Genomic DNA, 27,456 nt, shown 5'->3' with positions numbered 1-27,456 from the left:
GCCTGCTTTAGATCCTCTGTCCCGCGCCACCGCCCCCCCCCTTCCCTCTGCCCCTCCCCTGCTCACACTCTCTGTCTCAAAAATAAATACAACCTTTTGTAAAAAGGCAAGATGCAATTATAAACAAACAAACAAACAAACAAAAAAGAATCAGGACTAGGTTGGGGATGTCTTGATTTCTCAGACTTATGAGGACAGCCCCACGCCTGTGTCCTTGGACAACCAGGAAGTTGGGTGGAGGAAAAGGATACTTCCCTGGCAGTGGACAATGACCCTGTGTTCTCCCGTGGCCTGGGACAAATCTGTTTGCCTCACAGTGGCCACATTGCCCTTTGGAAAAAATAGAGACATTCGGCTCAGGGCTGGGTTGAGGGTGTGGCAAACACAATGCCCCGGGGCTCAGGGACTTGAGGAAGAGCCCGCTCTGAGGACAGTGCTCCCCCTCATCCTGGCCCAGACCAGAGTGTCTTCCTCTGTGAAGTCCCTTGAATTCGAGAGGCCCTGAGACCCTGGCTTTCAGATTCCTGGCCTCCAGTGCCCGTGCGGTGTGGGAAGAAACACGGGGCTCCCCTGAGGTGGCAGACCCAGGCGGGCAGATTCAAGCCTCAGTGTCCCTGGTGGTCTGAGCGCACCTGACTCTACACCCACGCCCCCGCACCCCCACCCCGCCATCCCGCTCTCCACCCGTGTGCTCGGCACTACACTCTAGAGTCTAAAAAATTAGAGGCAAATCCAGGTTCCAGAGAAGCTTCCAGAGATAGATGTGAAGCATGTAAGGCATCCCATTTAAGCATTTGGAACCAGGACTAGAATTCAGTCTCTGGGACCCCAGGGACTCTTTCCTCGCTGCTGTCTGCCAAGTTCACCCAGGACTGCTCTGGAGCTCAGCAAGTTTATTAGCTCCTTTCAGCAGGTGCCGCCTTGGGCTCTTGCATGACACGGTGGCCCTGTGATCCACTGCCCAGCCCAAACCCCAAGTTTCCTCCATCTGTCTCAGGAGCCCAGCCTCTGGTCACCAGCCAGGTTGTGAATGGATCTGCCCAAACTTGTCCCTGCTGCCGAAAATACTATCCAGGGCTACTGGGCTATGGGGGCCTTTTCTCTTCTGTTTGTTTGTTTTGTTTTGTTTTTCATTTTCTTCCTGACTATATTTAATATTGACATAATATGCATTTCCTGAAGAAAAATGAAGTTGGAAGAAATATTGAGGCATAAAAAAGGCAGGGGAAAAAATCGCCCACCAACATCAACCTTGCAGAACCTGCTTTGATGACTTCTCACTTTGACCTAGTTCCTTTGTCCCTGTCGCCCTTCATTCATTTTTGTTTTGTTTTGTTTCTCGTGGTTCAGCTGATCCCTGGTGACACATGGCACGTTCTCATAGGGGCTGCAAGGGCTCCAGGCACCTCTGCCTCCCAGCTGGTACCCTGTCATCCTGGGGAATATTTCAGAGCCAGAGCACTTTTAGGTCCAAGGAAAAAAATAACAGCCTTAAAATAAGGCAGCAGAACTCGAGGCAAAATTCCTGAAGCTTGTATATGAGGTTTGTGCTGTTTTTCAGAGGTGGCTAAAGCCAAGCCTGAGAAGTAAGAGACGTTGAGTTCTATTTTTAGAGAACATGGCAGGCTAAATTCTCAGAATCAACACTCCTGTTGAAAACAGCTTAAAAAAAAAAAAAAAAAAAAAAGCCAGATAAAGTATTTAAAAAATCTTACAGGCCCTGAAGAGTTGACAAGATAGTAAAGAATTACTAGGGCCCAAATCCAAGGGAAGCCAGGAACGCAGCAATTCTAGGAACAGCTCTTTCCTGGAGAGGGTTTATCTTGATTACCTTGCACTTGGGGTTTAACAGCTTTGTAAAGCTTGGGGCCCCTAAGGGCTACACCACAGGGTGGGAGTGAAGGAGTTACCCAGAAGTAAACCCTACCCCGCGCTGACACTCAAGTCCCCGGAAGGTAAGTGGCCTTGACACTGAGCGTGTGGTGGTAGTGGTGTGGGGCGCGGATTTCGGAGAAATTGTGAACACAGCTGAGCCCTCACGTGTGTCTGTAGTCCCGATCCGTATCGCCTGGGAGGACCAAAAGACCTCAGGCTGTGAATTTTACCATCATTGCAGATTACTAGTAGCCTAGGAGCTCTCTGGCGGAAGCAAATACAAATCGTTTCTGGAGAGAGTCACTTTTATCCTGTTTCCAAGTATTCTACAAGTAATTCTTTCAGGACGGCGAACATGGCATTGTTAACAAGAAGACACATGGAAACAAGGTCGTATGGACAAGAATCGAAACAACGGATAACAGAAACAAACTCCAAGACTCCAGCTACCGGGATTATTAGGTACACGTTGTGAAAACACAAAACCAAAAACAAAACGAAACAAAATTATGCGTGCTCCATCAAAGAAGCAAGAGAAAAGCTAACAAATATCCCCTGGGGACAGAAAGTATAAAAACATGACCTCGTTGATTTGGAAAAGAACAAAGCAATTTCTAAAAATTTCTATCAGTGAGAAAGTTAATAACAGAGACTTGAAAATGAACAAAGGAACTTCATGATAGATTAAGTAAGAGGAAGAATTAGTGGGTTGGAAGATCAGTTGGAGGAATTACCCAAAATGCCCTTTGGAAAAAATACAGACACTCAGCACAGGGCTGGGATGAGGGTATGGCAAACACAGTGCCCAGGGGGCAGGGACTTGAGGAAGAGCTCACTCTGAGGACAGTGCTCACCCTCAATAATTAGAGCAAAATATATATAACATAAAATGTTTTATCTGAACCATCTGTCAGTGTACAGTTCTGTGGCGTGAAGTTCATTCACCTTATTGTGCAACCCCCACCACCATCCATCTCCAGAACTTTTTCATCTTCCCCAACTGAAACTTGGTGCCCATTAAACACTGACCCTCCCTTCCCTTGTCCCCCAGTCTCTGGAAACCACCCTTTCACTTTCTTCCTCTGTGCATTTGACTACACTAGGTACACCATGTAAGTGGAACCATACGGTATTTGTCTTCACGGAACTGTTTTATTTCACTTAGTGTAATGCTCTCAAAGTTCCTCCATGTTGTAGTATGTGTGAGAATTGCCTTCCCCTTTAAGGGTGAATAATATTCCGTTGTACGCATACACCATATTTTGTGTGTCCAATCATCCATCAATGGACACTTGGGCTGCTTCTATCTTGCGACTCTTGTGAACCATGGCGCTATGAACGCGGTTGTGCAAACACGTCTTTGAGTCCCTGCTTGTATTGCTTTGGGGATGTGCCCAGAAATAGAAATCGCTGGATTCTATCTTTAATTTTTTTTTTTAGGAATTGCCATAACGTTTTCCACAGAGGCTACACCATTCTGCAATACTATCAGCAATGATCAAGGGTTCCAGTTTCTCCACCTTCGTACCAACACTCGTTATTCTGTTGTAGTTGGTTTTCTGTGTGTTTTTACTATAGCCATCCTAACAAGTATGATCATGCGCTTATCTTATTAGCCATTGACAGATCTTCTTTTGTGAAGTGTCTATTCAAACTATTTTGCCCATTTTATTGCATTTTTATCTGTTTGTTATTGAAGTGTAGGGGTTCTTTCTGTAGCCTGGATATCACACCTTTGTCAAATATGTTTTGCAGACGTTTCCTCCCAGTATTAGGTTTGGCTATTCATTTTTTAAATGGTGTCCTTTGATGAACAGGCATTTAAATTTTGGGGAAGCCCAATTGATCAATTCTTCAGAACGAAAGGAGAGAAAAAATGGGACCGGAGCCACTATTTGAAAAAAATAATGGTTGGTGACTTCCCAAACCTGTTGAAAAGACACCAATCCACACATTCAAAAAGCTCATAAATTCTAAGGAAGTAAAAAAATAAATCCACAATTAGGTACATCATAGAGAAACTGCAGAATATCAAAGACAAGGAGAAATCTTAAAAAAAAAACGAAGCAAAACAAAATAAAAAGACTGAGAGGCAGGGAGAGGGAAATGCAAATTGCCTCAAAGAAACCCCAGGATGACTGTTGACTTCTCAATAGCAAAAATGGGACTCAGAAGGTAGAGAAATATCATTTTCAATATGCTGAAAGAAATAACTGTCAACCAGGAATTCTGTATTCAGAAAAAAAAATCTTTCAAGAATGAGGGAGAAACAAACAAAAAGTGAGATATATTGCAACCAACAGAGTCTCATGAAAGATATTGTAAAGACTTTGTGCTTCAGGTAGAAAAAAAAACGATCCCACTTGGAAAGGATCCATAAAGAGGAAGAAATGGGCAAAGAAAATTATTAATATACAAGTAAATCTAAACTGACAATTATAATACTTTGAGGAAGTTAAAGCCATGACTGATGTATAACAAATGATAATGTCTGGGGGGTTATAATTTTTTTTAAGCTTTATTTATTTTTGGGGCGCCTGGGTGGCGCAGTCGGTTAAGCGTCCGACTTCAGCCAGGTCACGATCTCGAGGTCAGTGAGTTCGAGCCCCGCGTCAGGCTCTGGGCTGATGGCTCAGAGCCTGGAGCCTGTTTCCGATTCTGTGTCTCCCTTTCTCTCTGCCCCTCCCCCGTTCATGCTCTGTCTCTCTCTGTCCCAAAAATAAAAATAAAACGTTGAAAAAAAAAATCTTTATTTATTTTTGAGAGAGACAGAAGTGCAAGCAGGGGAGGAACAGAGAGAGAGGGAGACACAGATTCTGAAGCAGGCTCCAGGCTCCGAGCTGTCAGCACAGGGCTGGGTGTGGGACTCGAACTCACAAAACACCGGGAGATCATGACCTGAGCGAAAGTCTGACGCTTAATGGACTGAGCCACCCAGGCGCGCCTGGGGGTTTACAAAGATAGAATGCAAATACATGACAAGTCAGGAGGAAGGTAAATTGTTGGAATGACAGTCCTCAGAGGGTCTCATGTTGTACCAGGAGGGAGAAGTGATTAATTTTAGACTTTGAACAGCCGAATCTAATGGAACAAAATAAAATGGTAGACTTAACCCAAATATGTCAGCAATTACATCAGATACCACATGGGTCAAGTGTTTCAATTAAAGGACAAAATTGTCAAGCTGGAAAAACTACGTAACCATATGCTGTTTATAAGAAATACCTATAAAACACCAGGTTTTATATATTGAAAATAAAAGAATAGAGTCGAGAGTTCCACGTTCAACTCTTTGCTCTACCACATTTCCTAATTAATTAATTTATTTATTTATTAATCTATTTATTTATTTATTGAGAGAACGAGAGAGCAGGGGAGAGGGGCAGAGGGAAAGAGAGAGAGAGAGAGAATCCCAAGAAGGCTCCATACATACTCACTGCAGAGCCCAACTTGGGGCTGGATCCCATGACCCTGGGATCAGGACCTGAGCTGAAATCAAGAGTCGGACACTCAATCAGCTAAGCCACCCAGGCGCCCCTCACTTTTCCTAATTTATAAACTTAGGCAAGTCATTCAATCTTGAAACCTCACCTTTATCATTTATGAAAGTGGAACCGTACCCTCTACTCTAGCTACCTTATAAACTCAAATGAGTTCATGCATTTGAAGGTGCTTCATATAGCATAAGGCACAATATTAGCATAAGAGCTGCAGGACCTATTATAATGAATTACTAATGTAGGGGCACCTGGGTGGCTCCCTCCGTTAAGTGTCCGACTTCGACTCATGTAAGAATCTCCAGTTCATGAGTTCGAGCCCCGCGTTGGGCTCTGTGCCGACAGCTAGGAGCCTGGAGCCTGCTTCGGATTCTGTGTCTCCTTCTCTCCCTCCCCTTCCAATGGCTCTCACTCTGTCTCTCCCTCAAAAATAAACATTAGAAAATTTAAAAAAAATAATTATTGGTGTTAATATAAATTAATTGTTATAGGGCCTCTTAGGTACCATAGTGGGTCAAATTGTTGCTCCCTATTTTGGGCTGAATTGTGTACCCTCACTCATTCATATGTTGAAGTCCTAACACACCCAGTACCTCTGAATGTGACTATATTTGGAGATGGTGTCTTTATTTATTTATTTTTTTTAATGTTTATTTTTGAGAGAGAGAGATAGAATGTGAGCGGAAGAGGGGCAGAGAGCGAGGGAAACACAGAATCCGAAGCAGCCTCCAGGCTCCGAGCGGTCAGCACAGAGCCCGACGCGGGGCTCGAACCCATGAACCGTGAGATCATGACCTGAGCTGAAGTCAGACACTTAACGGACTGAGCCACCCAGGGGCCCCTGAAGATGGGGGTCTTTAAAGAGATAATTAAATTAAAATGAAGTCATTAGGGTGGACACTAAATCCAACATAACTGGTGTTCTCTAAGGAGGAAATTTGGACCCAGACGTGGAAAGAGGGAAGATGAAATGAAGACACAGGGAGAAGATGGCCATCTACAAGCCAAGGAGAGAGAAACCAATCCCCACCGCCACCTTGACCTCGAACTTGTAGCTTCCAGAACTGTGAAGAAGGCAATTCCTGTTGTTCCAAGTCACCTACTTCGTGGTAATTTGTTACAGCAGCCACAAGAGCCCAACATAGGTACCGTGAAGGAACTAAGTGAGGACACGGTGGGATGAGGATCCAAGGGTGTCACAGCTGTCCCTTGACCCATGCTATAATCTGCCGTTCCTGAGGCCAGCTGTGGTGACCAGCAACTCTGCACAATGATGAGGCTTAAGAAACTCCAATCGTTATCATATAAAAGGCAATCCTGATGCTATTGACAGATATGAGATCCACCAATGTCCTCTTTGCACCTTCCTCGATCTTTTACTCGCTCACTAATCACCCCCAGGAACTGTTGCACGTCAGGATAAGCCATTAAGAAACTGATAATGGGGGAAGGGTCACTTAGAGGTCTCAGGGCTTATCATGGCTTACGGTAATTACACAAAAGAACTATGACATCTCCATGGTGCTAAAATGGATGCCTTCCAAAGGACGGTGCAGGGCAGGAAGGAAATGAAAGTGACAGAAGCGAGACAAAGAGGAGAAGGAGGCAGTCAGGTAGGCAGGCTGACCACACAAATGCCCACATGGCCGTGCCGGTCTGGTGACGTGAGCCCCTCCCCACCTCCCGCCCTTGGGGCTGAGGCACCCCCAGGTAAGGGGCCGTGCTACTCTGTGTCCCCAACACCACAGGCAGGACAACCTTCTTGAGCACCATGAGGGACGTGTATCCCCTTAAGAACCATATTCGGAACCCATCGAGCCTTGTCGGAAAACAATGGGAGGGAAGCCGGCCTCATGGTGGCAATTGACTGAACAGGCAACAAAACAGCGACTGCGTCCACAGCATCTGATGGCTCCCAGTGTGGCGTGTGCCGGCCTCCCTCACAGCCCGCAGAGCACCTCCAACAGCCTTCGTGGTGATCAGAGTCAAGGCATAAGGTGCCTGGCGATCCTGGGGATCAGGGCCCCAAATGCGTAAGGATGAGACCATATCTTAGCCCTCTCTGTACCCCTTGCACATGGTACGTGGGCAATAAAATATTTTATTAACCTTTGGTGGGTTCTACCACATCTAGGGGGTGATGGGTCACAGGACAGATGCAGCTGGGAGGGACCCTGATATTCCCCGGTCTAATTCGAGCTTCCAAAGGTTTAAGTGATAGAGCCTAGCATGTGCCGTGGTACTGACTACTTTCATTTCTCCCCCTCAGCCTTAATCTTTTTTTTTTTTAAGTTTATGTATTTCTTTTGAGAGAGAGAGACAGAGACAGCGTGAACGGGGGAGGGGCAGGAAGAGAGGGATACAGAGAATCCCAAGCAGGCTCCACACTGTGGACACTGACGGGGGGCTCAAACCCACAAAACCGTGCCATCGTGACCTGAGCCGAAATCCAGAGTCAGACGCTTAACTGACCGAGCCTCCCAGGCGCCCTCATCCTTCATTTCAATCCCGACACACTCTCTCTGCCCATTTTCTTCTCTACTCCTTCCTTCTTCGACAGAACACTGGTAACATAGATTCAGCGAAAACAAATTGGTGGCAACTTACCAAGGTTTGTGAGAAGGAAATAAGATCCCCGATAAGCCTACTGCCAAGTCTAGGGAAACACACCAAAAGCAACGGGGGGTGGGGCAGGGGGTGGATTCTTTGCTGCTTTCAATTCTCTCACTGCTCCAGCAATGGATTCCCCGCGATGGCTTTTCGGTGGGGAATCAGATGTAACATTATTCACTCTAACGCTAAGGGTACTGCCACCACACAGGGACTTTTCGACTGTTACTCCTACAGACACTCATAGAGCTGCTGGAAATAGTTCTTCCTCCCCTCACCCGGCACAGACATTTGTATACGCTCTAGATATATATTCTCAACAGACTCATTCTTTGTTACCCCACACCCACCACTCTCTTTCAGGACAAACATAGGTAATACGACCTGATAGAAAAGTACAGAACGCCGATAAAATGCCTGTTTTTTGTTTGTTTGTTTGTTAGAAGTGTCAGTAAAGGAAAGGTAATTTTTAGATTTGGCACATTCCCAGTGAAACCACACAATTGATAGTTTTTGCACGTTTTGTCCATAGAAGTGTCAGAGGCAATGCATGAGGAAACGTTACCAGATTATATCGAAAATGTCTGTGAATCCTAAATGATCACGAGCTATGTAATGACTATGATCACCGGGAAAATGTGTTGTTACCCCCTTACACACCTTACTGAAGTCTTAATTAAGTGATGTTGGGTTTTGGTTAAAAACACTGAACATGAGCATCGGGCTCTCTGCTGTCAGCACAGAGCCCACTTTGGACCCTCTGTCTCCCTCTCTCTCTGCCTGTCTCCCACTCGTGCTCGCCCTCTCTCTCTCTCTCAGAAACAAATCATTTTTAAATTAAAAAAACAACAACATGACAATTAGCTAACTCGTGTAATTCTGACATTTTTTCCAGGCTGCTGGCTACATGATTATTCGGGCTGTGTGTGTGTTTTGTTTGATCATGTATGCCTATGTATATTTACTGTTATCAGTAAAACCTAGATTCCTCTGAGAGACTAGGATGTAGCACATTTGAAACATTTATCCACCTTTGGTGGGCAATAACACATAGTATCATATGCTTGTTTTATTAACATTTTAAATTCTACCGAATTATTGATTTTCTTGATCTCTGCATTTGGCAGTCATTCCCACCTTAGAGGCCTCAAGGATTTCAGAACCTTTTCAAAAAGGAAAGGAGAGAATGAATAAACACATGGCTATGTGGCGTATAACATTGCATATTGTTAATTCTACGTATAAGCCTATCTCCAAAAGAGTTTATTACCTGCCTTGAGTCGAAATCGATTTTATTTAGGTACCACTGTCCTTGGTAATCTTGACTAGAAGGCATTAAGGTAGTTCTGTTTTTGTTTTAAAGAAGACGGCTGTGCTGTCCCATAGAAATTCCTACTCTGTTAGTATATTTCGTGCCTTTTGGAACATTGCGAGTGCTGGGAAGGAGGACGGTCGTCTTCCTTCTTCCTTGTTTACTCCTCTTCACTACTCCTGCTCCACTGGCACCAGTGCCAGTGCCAGTCTCAGCTCCACTCCCCGCAGACCCCTCCTCGCTGGGCTGCCCTCCGTGCCCGGCCCAGCCCTGCACGCGCCGCCCTTTCTGGAAAGCGCATGTGTCCCTTACCCTCCTCCCACCTCTGGGCGGCGCTCGTCCCCAGCCCCCACCCTGGAAGAGGCACTTCCGTCGCCTTGGCACGAAGCAAAGGACTTCCCAGTCGGGAAGAGAAGTGACCGCCTTCCCTTGCAGATGAAAGCTGGTTCATTAAATGCAGCGCACCACTTTCTCAGTTAGGTCTCCAGATGCAGTAGGGAAGGCCGATCCCTTAAGGTGGGACGGAAATGCGCTCTGAGGGGCGGCTCCCGGCGCCAGCACCGTGGACAGCGCCCGCCGCCGGCCGCTGGCCAGAGCCACCCGCCCGCCGGCGGCCACCCCAGAGCCTGCGGTGGGAGAGATGGCCTCACCACCTACCAGAGGGGCGGGCCTGCCAGTGTTTGGGAATGGATCTGATCCAGAGGGGGAGACCGCGAGCAAGGGAAGACTTAACTAAGGCGTCGCAAGGAGCGCGCTCATTCCGAGTATTGTGAAAAGTCACGCAGGAAGGTGGGGTCCCTCTTCCTCCCTTGCCCCCTGCGACTCCCGCCCCCCCCCCCGCCCCGGCAAATAAACACAACGAACAACTTTACGCAACAGACAGAATGGCTGAGTTTAATGCTTCAAGTTTTCCATTTCCTTCCACAGGGCTTTGTTTTAAAAATAACAAAATGAGGTAAATAAGTTAATGTATGTACACGTTATAAACATTGTGTCGGATTGCGGCTGCGGCAACTCAAGTTGTTAGAGACGAAGTTGCTGCGCGGTGACTCGAGGTCAGCCACCTGCAACCTGAGCAGATTTGTCGTCCTGAGGAGAATTCGCACGCTGTTGGTGGAATGGGGTCTAGAAGCATTTGCGGTGGACGATGGAGGGGCCAGCCTCGTCGTACTCCTGCTTGGTGATCCACATCTGCTGGAAGGTGGACAGCGAGGCCAGGATGGAGCCGCCGATCCACACCGAGTACTTGCGCTCAGGCGGGGCGATGATCTGTAAGACAGGGAGCGCGTCAGGCCGGCGAGGGCCGCACCCCGGGGCCCACCCGCGGGCAGGGGGCGCGGGCCGCCGCCAACCTTGATCTTCATGGTGCTGGGGGCCAGCGCCGTGATCTCCTTCTGCATGCGGTCAGCGATACCCGGGTACATGGTGGTGCCCCCCGACATGACGTTGTTGGCGTACAGGTCCTTCCTGATGTCGATGTCGCACTTCATGATGCTGTTGTAGGTGGTCTCGTGGATGCCCGCCGACTCCATGCCTGGGGGCCGCAGGGAGGAGCGTGAGCCGGCGGGTGCGAGCCGGGGACCGGGCGGGGCCCCGGGGCTCCGGGGGCGGCCGGCGAGCGGGACTCACCGATGAAGGAGGGCTGGAAGAGCGTCTCCGGGCAACGGAAGCGCTCGTTACCGATGGTGATGACCTGTCCGTCGGGCAGCTCGTAGCTCTTCTCCAGGGAGGAGGAGGAGGCGGCCGTCGCCATCTCGTTCTCGAAGTCCAGGGCCACGTAGCACAGCTTCTCCTTGATGTCGCGCACGATCTCGCGCTCAGCTGTGGGGGGGCAGGGGCAGGAGAGGCGCCCTCAGCGCAGGGCCCCGCGGCCCGCGCGCCACCCCGCCCGCCCGGGGGAGCCCGGAGCGCCGCGCACCTGTGGTCACGAAGGAGTAGCCGCGCTCAGTGAGGATCTTCATCAGGTAGTCGGTGAGGTCGCGGCCGGCCAAGTCCAGGCGCATGATGGCGTGGGGCAGGGCGTAGCCCTCATAGATGGGCACGTTGTGGGTGACGCCGTCGCCGGAGTCGAGCACGATGCCTGCGCGGGGGGCGGGGCGGGGCACACGGCGGGGGTGAGCGCGCGCCCCCGAGGCCGGGCGCGGGCGCGCGCGGCGGGCGGGAGCGGGGGAGCGGGGCGGCCCCGCGCGCACTCACCGGTGGTACGGCCGGAGGCGTAGAGGGACAGCACGGCCTGGATGGCCACGTACATGGCGGGCACATTGAAGGTCTCAAACATGATCTGGGTCATCTTCTCGCGGTTGGCCTTGGGGTTGAGGGGGGCCTCGGTGAGCAGGGTGGGGTGCTCCTCGGGGGCCACGCGGAGCTCGTTGTAGAAGGTGTGGTGCCAGATCTTCTCCATGTCGTCCCAGTTGGTGATGATGCCGTGCTCAATGGGGTACTTCAGGGTCAGGATGCCTCTCTTGCTCTGCGCCTCGTCGCCCACGTAGGAATCTTTCTGACCCATACCCACCATGACGCCCTGCGGAGCGGAGACACCACGCCCACGTTACCGCGGCTCCCGCGACGGCGGCTGGCCTACGCAGGGGGGGGCGGGGGGGGGGGACCCCCGCCCGGCTCCCTCGGCGGACGGGCAGCCTGACCTGGTGGCGAGGGCGGCCCACGATGGAAGGGAACACGGCCCTAGGGGCGTCGTCGCCGGCGAAGCCGGCTTTCACCAGGCCGGAGCCATTGTCGCACACGAGGGCGGTGGTCTCGTCTTCGTCACACATGGTGTCTGGTTTCTGTAAAGGACAGGAAGGCCGTGGAGACGCACGACGCGACAGCGCAGGAGTCCCCGACGGCCCGAGCGCCCTCCCTTCCCGGGGACCGACGGACGTCCCCAGCCCCGAGCCGCGCGCCGCCGGCCAGGGGAGCGGCCGAGGGCACCCTGGCGGGCTTCGCTCCCCGGGCTCAGGGCCGCGCTGCGGAGAATCTCGGAGAATTTCTCCACCCCGGGAACCCCGGCACAGTGTCCGCCGGGACACCTCTGCCTTCGCTGCAGGCTACCTGACGCAGGAGCCGGGCGCTGGCGCCCCAGGCCTCGGCGCCTCGGCGGCCTCGTCTGGGCGGTTGAGGCGGGCGATACCTGCTCGCCGGGCGAGCGCGGGGGCCGAAGGAGATGCCCGTGGGAAGGGCTTTGGTGCTCCGTGCCGAGAGGAGTGGCCCATTCCGGACCCCCACGACATTCCAACCTCAGAACAGAGGCACCGTTTCGCCTGACGGCGACCCCAGAGAATTGCGGCCCTTGCTGCTCTTGGGCTCCGGCCTTCCTCGGGAAGGCATTGCCCTTGGGACGACTAAAGCAAAACCTCTAATCCACCCGGCACATACGAAACGCCAGGTAAAGGAGCCCAAAGGGGCTGGGGATAAATTTGGAGATGTTTCCCAAAGCTGATGGCCTCGGGCCTCCTCTATAAAGCGCGTGTGGCTCTGAGGACCAGGCCACGGGGTGGGCGGGCAGAAAGCAGGCCTTGGGGCTGATCAGGTGAGTCGGTTGGGTTCTACCCCGGAGTTCTCCAGGCTCCCCTCGGTGGTGCCCTGTCACCTTGTCCCCCTGTCCTATTGTTCTCCTGTCCCCGGCCCCCTCCCCCACTCCCGCCCTACCTGGGCGGGTGGCTACACCTGCTGCTCTCCGGCTCGGGCCCTGGTCGCCGCGGGAGGGAAGCGAGGCTTCTCTCGGCGCTGTCCGCTGCGGTGGCCGCTGGTCCTCGCGCTCAGGTTTTATATAGCCCGCGGGCGCTCCCCCCCGCGCCGCCCCGCAGGAATGTCGCTCCCCTTCTCGAGCCATATTTGGGTGTTGGGCACTGGAGCCCCGTCCCCCAGCCGGCTCGCGGCCTGGGTCCCCGCCCGGGTCCCCTGCGCTGACCAAAGAAGGAGCGGCCTGGCCCGAGCCCAGGTAACGCGGGCCGGGCCGTATATGGAGTGTCTCCCCGGCCGGTCGGCCCCTCCCGACCCGGCCCAGTTGCCCGCCCGAGGGGATGGGGTGGGGCGAGGGTCACCGCGAGCGCCAGTGGGTGCGCGTGTGCGCCTGCGCTCCCGGAGCTGCACCTGTCCGCAAGGCCTCCCCACCCTGTCCGCTCTGCTCGCACAGGGCGCTCCGGAGGGTGCCTCCCACACTTCATCCCTTCTTTGGGTTTACTCAGACCCTCAGAGCCCCACGTGCGGCTACAGGGAGGAGGGAGCCGTGTCCCAGTGGTGGGACAAGAGAGGATGGGAGAAGCGGTCCCAGGAAGGGAAGGAAGGCGACCCCCGCTCCCCGGTGAACTTCGCCTCTCCCTTCCCACCCCTGAGCTCCCCGATTCGGAGGGCGGGCGGGCCCGCCCCCACCGCGGAGAGGGCCACCGGCGGCGGGAGGGCGCGCAGCTGTCGCGGGCCAGACAGCTGGCGGCGGGAGGAGAGGGCGGAGAGGCGGGGAGGAGGAGGAGGAGGAGGGCTCCCGGGGACAGGCCGGGGCGGCGGCCCTGGCCGCGCCAGGCACGACGCCAGGGCAGCCGGAGCTGTTCCTCTCAGTGACACGCAGCGCACTCGGGTGTTCGTGAAGGGAGTGAATTTGGTGGTGCTGGTGGTGGGTGTTCTCTTCCTCCCGGACTGAACCCGCCCCAGGTTGGGTGGGCTGGGCTGAGCCCCCAACCCCCCACCTCCCTGGTGGGACTAAGAGTGTCCCTGTCCTGGGGCTGAAAGGCAGGGGTCACAACTCCCGACCCGGTGGTGGAATGGGCGAAGCGCCCTTACTAAATGAGACCTTGCTCGACCTTCCTCCCAGTAAAGAGGACAAGGACATTGCACTCTAGGATGGGTAGCAATTTTTCCTTCTGCAAAGGCTGAACAAACTCATCTTTCTATTTAGAGGGTGCAGCCTTGCCAAGGCCAGGCTGCTTCCCAGTCCACCTTGGAGCAACTCACCCTCTACCAGAGCCTGCTGAAGCGGTTCTATTTATACCACTGATACATGGGGATATGCCTTTCAGATTTTCTAGAAGGATTTGGATCTACTTATGGTAAGGTGGAGCGAGGGTCAGAAGAGGTTATCCAGTCGGTGCCGGACTCGCATTTTCGGCAGGGGTGGGGGTGGGGGAACAAGAGCAGTCCTAACCCTGCCATCGAAGGCATAAGGAGAGACCGTTTTCTGTGATGAACTCAGTGCCATGCTTGGAGCGGGTACATCGGTGCTGTGGTGCCAGCGCGAATGGAATCGTTCATTTTTCTGATGTGCTTAAGTGTTCCCAAAATAGTTGCACTTCACACTTGGTCGTGGAGCTGGGCAAGGGGGACAGGTGTGGATTCTCCGGAGGACGGATATAAAGGCACATGTAACCCTCCCCGGTAGCCCACATCATGGCAGCTCTTCCTAAACCATCAAGGTCCATTAAAAAAATGAAGTTTGTTTAGCAGGGGGCCTATGTCGTGAGTATAAAGAGTCAGCTAAAAGCTGCTGTGGTTTCTCTCACATGTAGCTTTTTCAGTTGTTGCAGAGAACGAGTGAGTAACAGACAGGGCTACGTGTCCTTTTTAATACCTTCTGTCCTGCTGTCCGTGGGTAGTGAAGACGCTAGGAAGGAAACAAACAAAAAGACGCCCCCCCCCAAAAAAAAAAAACCCAAAAATCCAAAAAAACCCTGCACATGCACCGTATGCACAATCTTGAGGGGTAAAGCTTAAATTCTGGCCTGAAAGTAGCAAGGATACCTAAGAATTTGTTGCTTTTTTAAAAAGGGGAACTGGGCTGCCATTATCTTCCAAACCTCTTGCTCAGTGTGGTTCCTCTCTCTCCTGTAGCAAGCTTTTCTGAGCCCGGAGTCTATCGGTTTCAAAGACACGTGAAAAGCTATGACGGAAACCCAAGGGAAGGAAACCTCGGGAGCTGGGGCCCTAGAACACAGGGCCGGACATCTGCTCTCCGCCCACGGTTGGGGCTGTTTAAATGGTCTCTTGACGGGTCACCACGGGGCCACCCAATCCCATCCTGGTCTTGTTGAGTTCTCATTGGCCTAGGGAATAGACCTAACGGGTGAGTGGAAAGGCCACCTCCATACATGTACGGTTTTGGGGAACACAGCAGTGCTCTGCTCTCGCCTAGTAAGCGGGTGGCTGCCCGCAGAGCCTCTTGAGAACTATCGCCAAGTAAAGCTCAGCCACGGAGGGAATGCTTGACAGAAAGCGTCGGCTTCTAAGTTTTCCCTGGCTCTTGACACTCTGACAGGGCTTTGGGCTGCCGCTCAGCTGTCTTCTCCACAGCCCTGTCCCCTCGGTCCCTCACTCATCTGTGAGCCACCTTGCTGGGTCTCAGCCTCCCACTGTTATTTCCTACGGATTCAAATACGAATTCATAGAACGTTTTATGTGCTTTCACATGGCTCCCTTGGATGCTTGTAACTATTCTGAGGGAAATAAGACCCGTACTAGTCATGCCATTCAATGTTAAAACTCAGAAAAGTAAGGCTCGGTGAGTCAGACCACAGGGCCCCCGGGGTCCCACAGCTGGGGCTTGGGCGACTCCCCCTCCCACCAGGAGCAGTTGGGGGTGGGACCCCTTTCTCCCTTCCTTCAATCCTCCCCAACACTTGGTTTCGTTCTGGAAACATAAAAGACCCTCAAGGGATCTTTTCCAACAGGAGCCAAGGACATCCAGAAATGAAGTCACGGCTTCCGCCCTGGCCACCTCTAAGGGCCGTCACCTCTCGTTCTGCCCCCACTACCTCCTAATATCTGGCATAAGAACCTGGTGAAAAATCTGCACTTGACATTTCTGGGTATGCCCCTCACCCCTTCTGAATGGCTGTGTGGCCTTGGGCAGGTCATTTCAAGAAAGACTGTATTCTCAACTGAGGGTACTACCTACTCCTTAAGACTGACTTGGACAGAAGTGCCTGGGACAGAAGGGCTCAATAAATAGTACAATATCTTTCTTCTGAGTGTCTGGAGGAGGTGGGGGGGGGGAGTGGTGGTGAGGTGGGTAGGTGAGCAAAGGACATTCAAAATGATTACAACTGTTCACTAAGCGTGTATAAGCATCATCACAAACTGAACAGGAAAAGTCATGTAATTTTAAAGGAACTTGGAGCACACAAAGATTTTTGTAGAAAGATTTATTCTATTATTTAAAATGGCAAAAACGAACAAACAAAAAAAACCCAACCCAAACCCAAACCATGAACTCAAATGTTAAGATCATTAAGAAGGGAGAACTATTAAATAAACCATGGCATAGCCATGTGGTAAAGTGTCAGGCACTCATTAGAAAATTTTACCTTGAAAAATCATGCATTCTCAAAGGGGGGAAACTGTTTCTTGGGGGGTGTGAAAAAAACTTAGATATTACAATGATTTGTGGCCTCCAAAGGCATAGTACATTATATATGTGTGTGTGTGTGTGTGTGTGTGTGTGTGTGTCTATCTATCTATCTGCAGTATTAAATTTTCATGGAGGGATGGGGGTGGAGTGATTAGGGCAAAAGTGTCTAAAAAGATCCCTTAGGGATGCCAATGGGAAAGAGGTTGGGAAACATTGGATTAAGGATATATGGAGATGCTCATAATATACATTGGGTTATAAAATATGGACAGTCCCAAATAGTCTAAGATACATTTCTTTTTTTTTTTTTTTTTTTTTTTTACGTTTATTTAAGTCATCTCTACACCCAACATGGAGTGCGAACTCATGACCCCGAGATCCAGAGAGGCACGCTCTTCCAACAGAGCCAGCCAGGCGCCTCTAAAATGCATTCTAAGCTGGTAACTGAAATGATTTCTGGCTGGTGGTATTACAGGGGTTTATGTTCTTCCACATACTTTAAAAAAAAATAGGTTTTACATTTTCTACAGCTTTTCATAATTTCAGAATTACACAAAATTATTTTTTAAAGTTGCATTTTTGTATTTAATGAGTGGATTTTACATAGGAGTACGTAAAACTACTTTCTCTTCAGGCATTCTCCAATAAAAGGTCCAGGAATAAAAAGGTGGGACTACCTTTTTTTGTAGTTACCAGCCTCAAGATGTATGAGTGTGATGGATCACAAGAGATCAAGAAGGAGCCTGACGACATTATGACGTGGCTTTCCGTCTGTTCCCGCTACGAGAGAGAGCGATCCACCTCGAAGGGGAAATGTGCCGTGTGCCCTTCGCGCGGGCCTCGTGTGCTTGGTGGGTGACAGACTTCAGCATTTTGATTCAGACCCCGAAGTCAAAGAAAGAATCCAATTTCGAGGGCTTCTTCAAAAACAAAATCCCTGTGACAGAGGGTGTCCGTAGCCTTTTACTTTGCTAAGGGTTTCAGCAAGTCCCTTACGTGTATCTCAAGCTCTGCCTTCATCCTTGATACATTCACAAAGTCTTAAAACAAAACATACCAGAGCACGAAGCTGGCTGCTATCAAAAACTGCGTTGCTTCATTTAATTGAGGCTGCAAACTGTGACTTTCAGAACAGCAAAGACAGGGGTGAAAAAAACCCCTTCCCAAGGCAGTAATGTTCTCTTTCCTTAGAAAACACGCTCACCTTTATAATGTGCCTTTATTACTCAATTTATACAAAAATCAGTAATTCTTTGATAAAGACTACACTGTGAAACAACTTTTTAAAATTTAGAAAAGTTACTTAAAACCTTAGACCTTAATTTTATTAATTTTAAAAAACCCAACCATTTTGGTGCCAGGCTAAGAGATAGAGCTAGAAGAGTGAGGCTTCTCCTCCCTCAACATAAGACAACTATGCATTACACCGTGAGAGCAGCAATTTGACATCAGGCAATCAATGGGGCCAGGGTCACCGTCAGACTGGCTTTCCTGTCACATTAGGGATACTTAGATTTGTGGTAGCATGTGAAGGGGGCACCATCTTGTGTTCCCAGAGCACGAGTATCTAAAAAGGATCATACAGGCAAGAACGGTTAATGTCTATGTAAAAGCAAAGCCTCGGCTTAGAACACAAGAGTTCAACCATTTCTTCCCTGCCATCTGACAAGTTCTTCCTACCTTCCCTTAGCACCGCACCCTTCCATATACTCCTAACCAGGACCCTCATGCTGTCCCAGCACATAAGCTGCAAACAGAAAAAGACAAGACTGCTAGTGTCTTTCCTCTGGTTATTAACGTAACGAGCTCCATTAACCTGTTCCTGCCAACATGTTCACAGGCTGGATTTGAAGCCTAGAGGGGAAGAGGGCACGGGAAGAGAGGCACGATGGCCGCACTTTGTGAAACCAGGCACCGGACTCTTTACCATATTTAACTTCTGACCTTTTCAGCTGTTGGAGCAAGTTGTTTAATGAGCATTCAACTGGGCCAGAATCTGAATATGCCAGCAACACCCTGTCCAACCTCTAGTCTTTATTTAAAGCTGAGAAAAACTGAGTAATGACACTAGTCAGAACAATGAAGCTCTGAGAGCCACTACTTTTCAGTAAATCAGATGCCGTGTTAAGAAAACCTATAACGGCTTCTAGCGTAACACGTGCTCTATGTTAGCCAGACTGTGGCAAAGCAGGAATTCAGTGTAAATCACCTTGAAAATACGGCTTGAATCCCCATACTGAAAGGCCATGACTAACTTTAATACTACAAATTTACCATATGGTACTTGCAGGCAGGTTACCACTTAAGTGTTTTTACTCACTACTCTAATACTCTATTTACATGGAAATGTATAGTATTTTCCCAGTGAATTAAGCAGTTCTCAAACTCACAGGAATTATGCCCACTTGTTTTGTCTTTCGGTCCTACAGCAAGTCACCAAATCTGACATCTGTCTTACTGGACATTTCGCAGCAGCCCTAACCCAAACGGATACCAGACTCCCAATCCTCCTCAATGCACAATCTCCAGAGCGACAGCAATCTCAGAGACAATCAGTGCAATCCTGTCATGTTCAGAGTTATAGGGACTGAAGCCTAGAAGTGCTTTGTGCAAACAAATAGCCACAACTAGAACAAGAACTCCAGAGCCCTTGATGGAATGAGAAGGGTAGCCAGCAGGGAAATAACAAGTGATGAATCGATGGCAAAAGGAGAAAAGATCTTGTAACTGAAAAACAAAAAACTACAGTCACACGGCTGCTTCCAAATAAAGTACAAAAAATTCAGTAATTCATGTTATAAAACTGTACAAACTTTTAGATATTTAAGGTCTAAGATTTTTCTAAGGACGAGCCTGTACAAATTTTTAGCAGCAGTGACCATTTTCAGAAGAAGTTACACTTGTCCGCGGACATAATATTCATAGTTTGCCTTCAAAACAAACTCAAAGTAGGGATTAGACTTGAGGCTCCCAAGCTGGTCTGCCTGTAGGAGGTCTTTCACCTCTGGCAGGTATTCACTGAGCTGAATGCCTATAAACAAACACAGAAAGTCCTTTTTTACTTTGGTAAAACTCTCAAATGAATTAAGATGATTGATGATAACAGCATCTGTGCTTCTATTTAAAATATAATGTCGCTCCACTATTGGGAAATACTCTGTTCTAAATTCCTTCCACGGTCAAACATACTTGCAGGTCTAACAACACGACATGCTTTACTTAGAAGAGGTTGCTTGAGTGTTTTTTTCCCCCTAGTGGTCAAAACAGCCAATCTAAAGTCTTTAATAAGACCTGAAATATTTTCATTTTTCTCTACAGTTTAAGTCATTTATTTCTTCAACGTGGGAGTTTTTAACTAACAATCACCTGAGAACAAATATTTCAAACAATTATATATTCCAACAATTATGTATTCAGGTATTTCAAATATCTTATAGTTGCATATTCAAATATTTCGACAGTTATATATATTAAATACGTCTCCAATTATATGTATAGGGAAGTAATTCAGTAAATGCAATGTCATGAAAGCTAGCTACGGTCTCTCAAAATATATATTATAGTTAAAAGTGAGATAGGTGAAGAACCATTTCATTAGTCCTCTAAAAGCCAGAAAGCCAATGAGCACTGATGAGACAGAACTGCTGAAATCAAGATATGTGTAGTTACAAAAAGGCATGTACAGTTTTCTCGCTTGATAAAGAAAACTGGGAAAAAACAATTTTCATGTAAGACAGTATTTTATAATCTGTTACATTAGCATAAGGGTCTCAAAAATCAAAGGCCCTCAAAGTGCCTAGCACCGTTTTTTGTACTTAATTGTAATATAATAAAAATCTGGTTAATGAATGTTATGAGGCTAAATTCAAAATATTTATACATCACTTATTATAATTAAAATACTTCCAATAAAGACTTTTTATCTGTAAAACAGTATTAAACTTGTGAAAATACATTAGTTTCTAAAAGATCAATTCTCTAAAAAAATGTAACATCTTACTTGGCTTCTATTTTTATGAGGCACGCCCTCTGTTTAGAACTAACATTTGGTGGATTTCTTTTCATTACAGCTGGGGCCAAAAACTCCGGCAGGTGGTATGAGGAAGGTGGCCTCGGGGACGTTGGTAAACTCAGAGCCAATGCCTCATCCAAAGGGGGCAGTGCTCATCAGATCCAGTTTACTGTTGCCAGATAAATATATCAGTTCAGTTTAGGCAAATAGTTTGATTCTTAAGAGAATTAAGAAAATAACAATTTTGTGGGGCGCCTGGGTGGCTCAGTCGGTTGAGTGTCCGACTTCGGCTCAGGTCATGATCTCACAGCTCGTGAGTTCGAGCCCCACATCAGGCTCTGTGCTGACAGCTCAGAGCCTGGAGGCGGCTTCGGATTCTGTGTCTCCCTCTCTCTCTCTGCCCCTCCCCCGCTCATGCTCTGTCTCTCTGTCAAAAAAAACAAACATTAAAAAAAATTTAAAAAAGAAAAGAAGACTTTTGTAAGAACTCTTCTCAACTATTAAATACTGGTGACTAATTAGAAAAAAATGTAAACTCCATATATAATGATACGTGCATTTTATTTTGTGTGGATAACGTACTTCAATAATATATAAAAACAGGGGCGCCTGGGTGGCGCAGTCGGTTAAGCGTCCGACTTCAGCCAGGTCATGATCTCGCGGTCCGTGAGTTCGAGCCCCGCATCAGGCTCTGGGCTGATGGCTCAGAGCCTGGAGCCTGTTTCCGATTCTGTGTCTCCCTCTCTCTCTGCCCCTCCCCCGTTCATGCTCTGTCTCTCTCTGTCCCAAAAATAAATAAACGTTGAAAAAAAAAAAAAATTAAAAAAAAAAAAAAATATAAAAACAAACTGAAAAGCTCTGTATGGGTAAGTTAAATATATCTGGAGGATGAATACATTTCCACAAGCTGAAGTAATTGTTGGCCGTCAGAGCTTACGAAATATGAGGCTATCTATAACTCTCTATCTTTAGGATCTGTCTTTAAAAATATTTACCATTGTATATAGTAACTATATTATTAACAAGGTTCCAAAAATAAATGTCTTTGGCTTCTTGTTATATATAATACATATACCTTTAATTTGTACATGTATGTATGTATGTAAATGTGTCTGAATGTACTATATATATATATATGTATTATATATATTTATATATACTTATATATATTTCTGTAATATAATATTTCTACTTGTTTTTGTCCTTTGGTCACAGTGTAATAATTCTTCACAACTTTAAGTTCCTGTTGTCCTTATGAGTAAGATCTAAGAATAACAAAAACAGCAAAGTCACCTTTAAAGAGCACCACTTGGGGTACCTGGGTGGCTCAGTCGGTTAAGCGTCCGACTTCAGCTCAGGTCATGATCTCACGGTCTGTGAGTTCAAGCCCCACGTTGGGCTCTGTGCTGATGGCTCAGAGCCTGGAGCCTGCTTCAGATTCTGTGTCTCCCTCTCTCTCTGCCCCTCCCCTGCTCATGCTCTGTCTCCGTCTCAAAAATAAATAAAAACATTAAAAAAAAATAAATAAATAAAGAGCACCACTTATTTAGCCACAATTCAATTCTGTGGCACTTTTTTTTTTTTACTTTTTTTTTTTTTTTGAGAGAGAGAGAGAGACAGCTTGAGTGGGGGAGGGACAGAGAGAGGGAGGGAGGGAGGGAGAGAGAGAGAGAGAGAGAGAGAGAGAGAGAGAGAGAGAACCCAAGCAGGCTCCATGCTACCAGTTGCAGAGCCCGGAGTGGGGCCTGAACCCACAAACTGCGAGATCATGACCTGCGCCAAAACCAAGAGTCAGATGCTCAACCGACGGCCACCCAGGTGCCCCTCTGTGGCACTTTTAGAAGAACAAATTTCATGGACAGCATTGGATTTGGGTCCAAATGGTTTCCAACTCTTCAAGTCTTCAACCATACATAGAAGTCAACCATATCATTTCTTCATTTCCAAATACAGAAAAGAGAAAGCCTTTTGGTGCATTTTAGCTCTTTTGGAATTTCGAGTATTTCAAATACTTTCAAGCAAAAAAATAGGTTCTTTTGCTAGATTCCTTATTTCATTTTTAGTTTTTATTTATTTTGTGACAATGTAAAGTCTTAATTAACCTTTGTATTACTTGCTCATTTTTGAAAATGAATGTACTATTAAATCTATCAATATGGAGCAATCAAGTATTCGTTTTTCATGAAGAAAAGTTCAAATCATTTCTGAGCAAGTTCCAAGTAATCTAGTCACAGAATTACATTTTCTTTGGATCACTTATAAAAGGAGATTAAAAATCTGAAAACTAATGCTAGGAGACCCATACAGATGGGCTATAAAAACAAACAAAAAAAAACAACAAAAAAACACCTTCTGAAACAAAACACTGAGAGTTTGCTTCTCTTTAACCTCAGAATACTGGTTGGTGTGGTTAATTCCACAGAACTTTTCTAAGGGTCCTCTTCATTTCACTTGGTTAAGCCAGTGATTTTTTAAAATAGAGGACTGTAAGGGCGTCTGGGTGTCTCAGTCGGTTAAGCATCTGACTTTGGCTCAAGTCATGATCTCGTGGTTTGTGGTTTCAAGCCCTGCGTCAAGCTCTGTGCTGTCAGCTCAGAGCCAGGAGCCTGCTTCGGATTCAGTGTCTCCCTCTCTCTCTGTCCCTCCCCTGCTCACGCTCTGTCTCTCTCAAAAATAAATAAACATTAAAAAAGAATTAAAACACAGGACTGCAGAATACAATCTATTGCAGAGGAGTTGGGGCTATGAGTCCTATGAATCTGCAAAATACTTCTAGGCATTCAAAGGACAAACGTCTATTGAGTGACTACAATGTATCAGAGACTGGATTTGGCATGTTTTCGTAGATTAAATAATGTACCTTGCATATGTATATATAGAAACCTTTCAATTGTGTGTAAATGTCAGTATGATGGATAGAAGTCCCATCCATTTAGAAGGACTGCTGAATTTACAACTTTTTATCACTGTGTATTTTTTCCATTTGATATAAAAGAGAGTGTCCTTATATTTGAAAAGATTGGTGAACACTAAGTTAGCCTATTTTGCACATTGCCTGAATTTAGTAGCATACGTTTTGATATAATTCTATAATACGAGTCACATAGGTATGTGCAAAATTGCTCATCTCTACCTAACATTCTCCATATATTAAGCTCCCAGTAATATAAAAAATGGTAAAAGTAAAAATACAGCTGATCCCTGAACAACATGGGTTTGAACTGCAAGGGTCCACTTACATGCGATTTTTTTTTTTTTTTTTAAATACAGTACAGTACTATGCAAGTATTTTCTCTTTATGATTTTCTTAACATTTTCATTTCTCTATGCTTACTTTATGATAAGAATACAGTATACAACACACATATAATATATGTGTTAACTGTGTTACTGGTAAGGCTTCTGGTCAATAGCAGACCATCAGCAGTTAGGTTTTTAGGGAGTCAAATGTTATACGTAGATTTTCAACTGTGCTGGGGATCAGTGCCCATCATCGACACACTGTTCAAGGGTCAACTGCATCCTCTAATTCATATACCTCCCTAAGAACAGCATTTTGTCCATAAAAGCTTCTTTACTTAATTTGTGTCTCAATCAGCAAATGGAATTTTGCTCACTGCTTTAGTATGGGAGTATGTGCAGAACACATTCCCTTCTTGTTTCTTTTTATTTTGTTCCTAAAATGAATTTTAGAGTATTAACATCCAAAATGGATTTGAAAAAGCATTTGTAATTTATTCTTAAGCATAGTATGGTCAGTTATATAACAAAAAGTTACATCTCATTTATCATCTACATTTTTGGTGTCACAGCCAACACTTGAATCTATTCCTTGTCCAATCAGCACGGAGACTTTGCCCACCGGAGTCCCCCAGGATCCATGTGGATGGAGACTTCACCTTGACACATGCTCCCCCAATTGGAGAGGAAAGAAAAAAACCCTTCATTTTAATATTTGTGTATTTTTGAGAGAGAGCGCGTGAGCAGGGGAGGGGCAGGGAGAGAGGGAGACACAGAATCCAAAGCAGGCTCCAGGCTCCGAGCCGTCAGCACAGAGTCTCATGCGGGGCTTGAACTCATGAGCCGTGAGATCATGACCTGAGGAGAGGTCGGACGCTTAACCGACTGAGCCACTCAGGCACCCGAACCCTTCCTTCATTTTAAACAAATCGAATTCTGAGTATGGTAGTGTTTACTCTTAAACTGCCCTCGCATTGACACCTTGGCAAGTCCCATTCTCAGATTTCTAAAACTGAGGAGCGATACCAGAATTTCTAGTGTTAACAAACTACTTACCATCTTTTAAAAGTTTCTGTAAGATTTTCACAAATATACTGCCTTTAGATACTTCAATTGGATCATCCTTACCATCTGAACTGGACCAGCTAGAAAACAAAATTGCAATGGGAAGAAAATGAAATCATGAACATATCTGAAATAAAGGACTTCTGTTTGCTACCATAGTCTTGTTCTAATGGTTGTGCTGGGGAGGGGTTGGGGGTCAGGTGGAGAATCTTAAGTTTTTGTGATACTGTTTCAAATTATTAAAATAAGGGAGCTTAAATGTTGAACACACTTAGAGTCTTTATAGTAGATACAAGATGTTACACTCAAGTAGCTATCTGCCCAACATAACCATACCTATGTGATGTCAAAACCAAGTAGTGAGGTATCTGTTCCCAAAAAACGCTATAAATATATAACAAATCTAGTAAGGACTCCAAAGTATGATCTTCGGAGCACAATAGTTACAGTATATTGTAACAGATTCTGCTTTTCATAAAAGTAAAAGGGTAACTGGTGTCTAATACAATGTAAGTTTTATCTAGATGAGATTATCTACTGCTGAAATACATACACACACAGAACCACTACTCTGTATCATCAATGGATATATCTCACGATACCTTAAAAAGTTTTTAAACATAAAGCCATGAGAAGAATTCCAGCCAAATGATGGCATACTTTTTTTTAGATTAGGAAGGAGAATCAAGTGGCAGAGCTAGATGCTTCAGAGCATGACCTCCAAGACCAAGCAGAACAATGTGAACCATTTGGGAGTGATCAGAGGAAGAAATGCTTTAGTAAAAATAGTTCTACTGTAATTTCTCAGCACGATATAAAAAGGAAAGTTGTGGGTAGGGAAGGACGTTAACACTCAAGTCACGTTCTCTTGAAAATTCTTTTTCCCCGAAGCAATTTGATTCTCAGTCTTTCACAGCCACCACCTTTCTTTGCCACCATTTCCAGCAGAAATCTCCCCCCTTAAGAAGGAGATAATGTGAGAGGTCTCAATAACTTACAAGACAGTACTGATACTCTAATAAACTTTTTATTTAAAACAACAGCAGCTTGTTTGGCAGAATTGGCCCAACTTGTGTGAAAATCAGGAACACAGGCATTTCTGTGCAAACTGACAGTCTAAATTTTAAAATCAAAAGTAGAGACGTATTATACCAGTGGTCCTAAGTCCTTAAACTCTCCCTTAATTATTGAATGAAAAATTTAGATTACTAATGCAACCATTACAATTTTCATAGTATATGTTATAAAACAATTAGGCTACAAGACCATTTGATGTATGGTATCATAATCTTCCTAAAGAATCCTTTCCCAAAACCGTACCTTAGATTCATGCTATGAGAACTTACTTATCTCTCTGAAGAGCTTTGCAAAGGATTTCCAGTTTTAGATCATTTATATTTACATCTTCCTCCTTTATGGTGAAACAAAAAAATTCTCATTAAGTCCTGATTTTAAGAAATACATGCTTACATTTGAGTTGTATCAGTTTCTAATTCTACATAAATATTGCTTTACTTTTGATTCATAATTTTATTTTTTTTCAATTTTTTTTTTCAACGTTTATTTATTTTTTTTTGGGACAGAGAGAGACAGAGCATGAACGGGGGAGGGGCAGAGAGAGAGGGAAACACAGAATCGGAAGCAGGCTCCAGGCTCTGAGCCATCAGCCCAGAGCCTGACGCGGGGCTCGAACTCACGGACCGCGAGATCGTGACCTGGCTGAAGTCGGACGCTCAACCGACTGCGCCACCCAGGCGCCCCTGATTCATAATTAAAAAAAATTTCCTTTTAAGACATTAATACGCAGAAGAGTAAGCCAATTAATAACTCTGTGTGAATCAGTTTCTGATTATTCTGTGATAATCTGATGTTATCAGGAACCCTGAAAAGGTTAAGATTTTAAACAAGGTAACATAAAAGCCAATCCATTACATTTTTTAAATCTACCAAACTACTTTCAATTGCAAGGCCAATTCTTATCCTACAGAATTATCATCATAATCTTTTTTTCCCCCCAAAGAAGGCTGAGAAACAGCTCCTCTTAGGGTGAATACTATGAAAAATAAATTGATAAAGCAACGTATCAGAATGAAGAACTAATAATGACTTAATAAATGAAAGAAAAAAATTACTTCAGGACTCTGAAAAGCCGTGTTTTTTATTCGTGCACAGAAAAAGACACCAGGGAACATGTGAGAATTATCAGGAAAGCGACTCTCCTGACAACTTTTCTAAAGAGCTACACATTCCAAGAGTTAGGAATCGCTGAACCAGAGAGTCTTTTTTAAAATTAAAAAAAAAAACAACATTTATTTATTTTTGAGAGAGAGAGAGACTGAGAGAGAGAGAACAAGTTGGGGAGGGGCAGAGAGAGAGGGAAACAGAATCTGAAGCCGGCTCCAGGCTCTGAGCTGTGAGCACAGAGCCTGATGTGGGGCTTGAACTCATGAACTGTGAGATCACGACCTGAGCCAGAGTCGGACGCTTTAACCGACTGAGCCACCCAGGCACC

The 27,456-nt window shown here is 46.5% G+C and overlaps 2 protein-coding genes across 4 annotated transcripts in view; both read right to left on the bottom strand.

Moving 5' to 3' along the window:
• Positions 1–10,161: 10,161 nt before the first annotated feature.
• ACTA1 (actin alpha 1, skeletal muscle) lies at positions 10,162–13,071 on the bottom strand. Its single transcript, XM_045437431.1, has 7 exons — positions 12,940–13,071; positions 11,937–12,077; positions 11,491–11,815; positions 11,213–11,374; positions 10,924–11,115; positions 10,647–10,828; positions 10,162–10,563 (listed from the first exon to the last, which is right to left on the bottom strand). The coding sequence occupies exons 2-7, from the start codon at positions 12,063–12,065 to the stop codon at positions 10,420–10,422; spliced, it is 1,134 nt and encodes a 377-aa protein (XP_045293387.1). The 5' UTR covers positions 12,066–12,077; positions 12,940–13,071; the 3' UTR covers positions 10,162–10,419.
• A 3,643-nt stretch (positions 13,072–16,714) lies between these two features.
• NUP133 (nucleoporin 133) overlaps positions 16,715–27,456 on the bottom strand; it is a 58,981-nt gene continuing 48,239 nt past the window's right edge. Inside the window, exons 24-26 of one of the 3 annotated variants that reach the window (XM_045437429.1) lie at positions 26,291–26,355; positions 24,936–25,024; positions 16,715–19,658 (exon numbers count right to left, since the gene is read on the bottom strand). In XM_045437429.1, the coding sequence (XP_045293385.1) occupies positions 19,522–19,658; positions 24,936–25,024; positions 26,291–26,355 (291 nt within the window). In that variant the 3' untranslated portion in view covers positions 16,715–19,521. Of the gene's footprint in view, positions 19,659–21,764; positions 21,905–24,349; positions 24,738–24,935; positions 25,025–26,290; positions 26,356–27,456 lie in introns of those variants that run through there. The other 2 variants (XM_045437430.1, XM_045437428.1) reach the window with 2 other exon arrangements.

This window comes from Leopardus geoffroyi, chromosome D2 (genome assembly GCF_018350155.1).
Source record: "Leopardus geoffroyi isolate Oge1 chromosome D2, O.geoffroyi_Oge1_pat1.0, whole genome shotgun sequence".
Classification (NCBI taxonomy): Eukaryota; Metazoa; Chordata; class Mammalia; order Carnivora; family Felidae; genus Leopardus; species Leopardus geoffroyi.
Note: the sequence above shows the minus strand (reverse complement) of the source record. Positions and strands in the feature narration are given on the sequence as shown.

What these genes read in the sequence shown, in the direction of transcription:
- ACTA1 (XM_045437431.1), bottom strand. Translation starts at nt 12,065, where the DNA reads ATGTGTGACGAAGACGAGACCACCGCCCTCGTGTGCGACAATGGCTCC. An exon ending in TGGGCCGCCCTCGCCACCAG is followed by an intron (nt 11,816 to 11,936) that starts GTCAGGCTGCCC and finishes TCCGCTCCGCAG; the next exon opens with GGCGTCATGGTGGGTATGGG. An exon ending in CTACTCCTTCGTGACCACAG is followed by an intron (nt 11,116 to 11,212) that starts GTGCGCGGCGCT and finishes GCCCCCCCACAG; the next exon opens with CTGAGCGCGAGATCGTGCGC.